This window comes from Mesoplodon densirostris, chromosome 1, assembly GCF_025265405.1.
Source record: "Mesoplodon densirostris isolate mMesDen1 chromosome 1, mMesDen1 primary haplotype, whole genome shotgun sequence".
Lineage (NCBI taxonomy): Eukaryota > Metazoa > Chordata > Mammalia > Artiodactyla > Ziphiidae > Mesoplodon > Mesoplodon densirostris.
This window is the reverse complement of record NC_082661.1, coordinates 218,669,208-218,670,656: the sequence shown is the minus strand read 5'-3', so window position 1 is coordinate 218,670,656 and position 1,449 is coordinate 218,669,208. Positions and strand designations below refer to the sequence as shown.

Genomic DNA, 1,449 nt, shown 5'->3' with positions numbered 1-1,449 from the left:
CAAAACATGGAATATTGAAGAACATCTGGGTTACTCTAAGTTCTTAGGTTATATACGTAGATATGTACAGAGGAAGTAGAACCCCAAGTTCTATTCCTTCCCCAAATGGGTAACAGAAGAGAGGATTTGATTAGAACAGCTGAAAAAACCTGATACTCATTCTATGATGGAGCAAAGCAGACTTTTTCAACCATAAACTGTGATACCACCTTGTTGGTCATAAACCCTGCAGAGATCCAACAAGATGAGCCTCAAATTTCAAAGAGAGTCAGCAGAGGATGCTAAGATATATGAACAGAAGAGAATGCTGCTAAAGGCACAGAGCAAAGAATCCCAAGGAATTTTTAGTGCCATTTTCATTTAATTAGCCAGTAGTATAGCAACCTAAAGACCTTGGCTGTGATCACACCAGGATGTTTTTATGGTACTGCTGCAGGAAAACATGATGGGCAGCTGGCATCCTCTGGCTCATGGTGCTCAGTGAGCAGCTCTAGCACCAACTCCGTGGAGAGCCTATGGCTGGGGGGTGTAGCGGAGGTATTTCTTGCCAGATGGGAGCTCTTTGGTGAAGACTCCTTTAGGGAAAAGTTTTTTGGCCTCCTCTTCAGGGATGGTTAGAAGGACCATCACACTGTCTCCATTCTTCCAATCAACTGGGGTGGCAACCCTCTTTTCTGCTGTCAGCTGGAGAGAGATAATTACTCGGAGAATCTCATCAAGGTTCCTGCCAGTGGTAGCTGGGTAGAGGATGGACAGTTTTAGCTTCTTATCAGGACCGAAAATAAACACCACACGAGCTGTTACAGGCATGCCCTTTTCGTCCTTCTCTGCTAGGTAAAGCTTGCCCAACTGGATGGCAAGGTCCCGATTCTTATCATCAATGATGGGAAAAGGTAACTTTTCTGTGGGCTCATCACCATTGTAAGCATTGATATCCTTGCTCCAGGCAAGATGGTCTTCAACACTGTCTATTGAAAGGGCAATCATCTTAACGTTCCTCTTGGCAAATTCTGGTGCCAGCTTTGCTGCTCTGCCAAGCTCCGTGGTACACACTGGGGTAAAGTCCAGAGGGTGGGAGAAGAGAATGCCCCATGAGTCTCCCACATAGTCGTGGAAACAGATGCGGCCGATGGTAGTATTAGCCTCGAAGTTGGGAGCCTTGTCCCCAAGAAGGAGCCCTCCGGGCATGGCAGCAGCGGTGACATGGAAGGAGGACTCCATTTTCTTATATAAAATGATTATTTTGATGTAGTGCTACCAAAGTCTTAAATCCTTATGCTATTTTAATACTTTAATCCTTCATAGACTTTTACAATTGAATCCTAAAATACAGTAAACACACACATGTAACTGGTGTGTTGAACAAACATGACTAAAGAAATATAGTCAACACAACTTTATGAACTCTCATTGTCCTTTCAACATTTATTCATAGAAAAGTTTTCTTGT

General features: G+C 43.6%; 1 protein-coding gene across 1 annotated transcript; it reads right to left on the bottom strand.

Moving 5' to 3' along the window:
* Positions 1-213: 213 nt before the first annotated feature.
* LOC132487145 (peroxiredoxin-6-like) lies at positions 214-1,188 on the bottom strand. Its single transcript, XM_060094883.1, has one exon. The coding sequence runs from the start codon at positions 1,186-1,188 to the stop codon at positions 514-516; it is 675 nt and encodes a 224-aa protein (XP_059950866.1). The 3' UTR covers positions 214-513.
* Positions 1,189-1,449: the final 261 nt, after the last annotated feature.

Bases quoted from the DNA above. Each gene is read 5' to 3' on its own strand.
- LOC132487145 (XM_060094883.1), bottom strand. From the start codon at position 1,188: ATGCCCGGAGGGCTCCTTCTTGGGGACAAGGCTCCCAACTTCGAGGCT.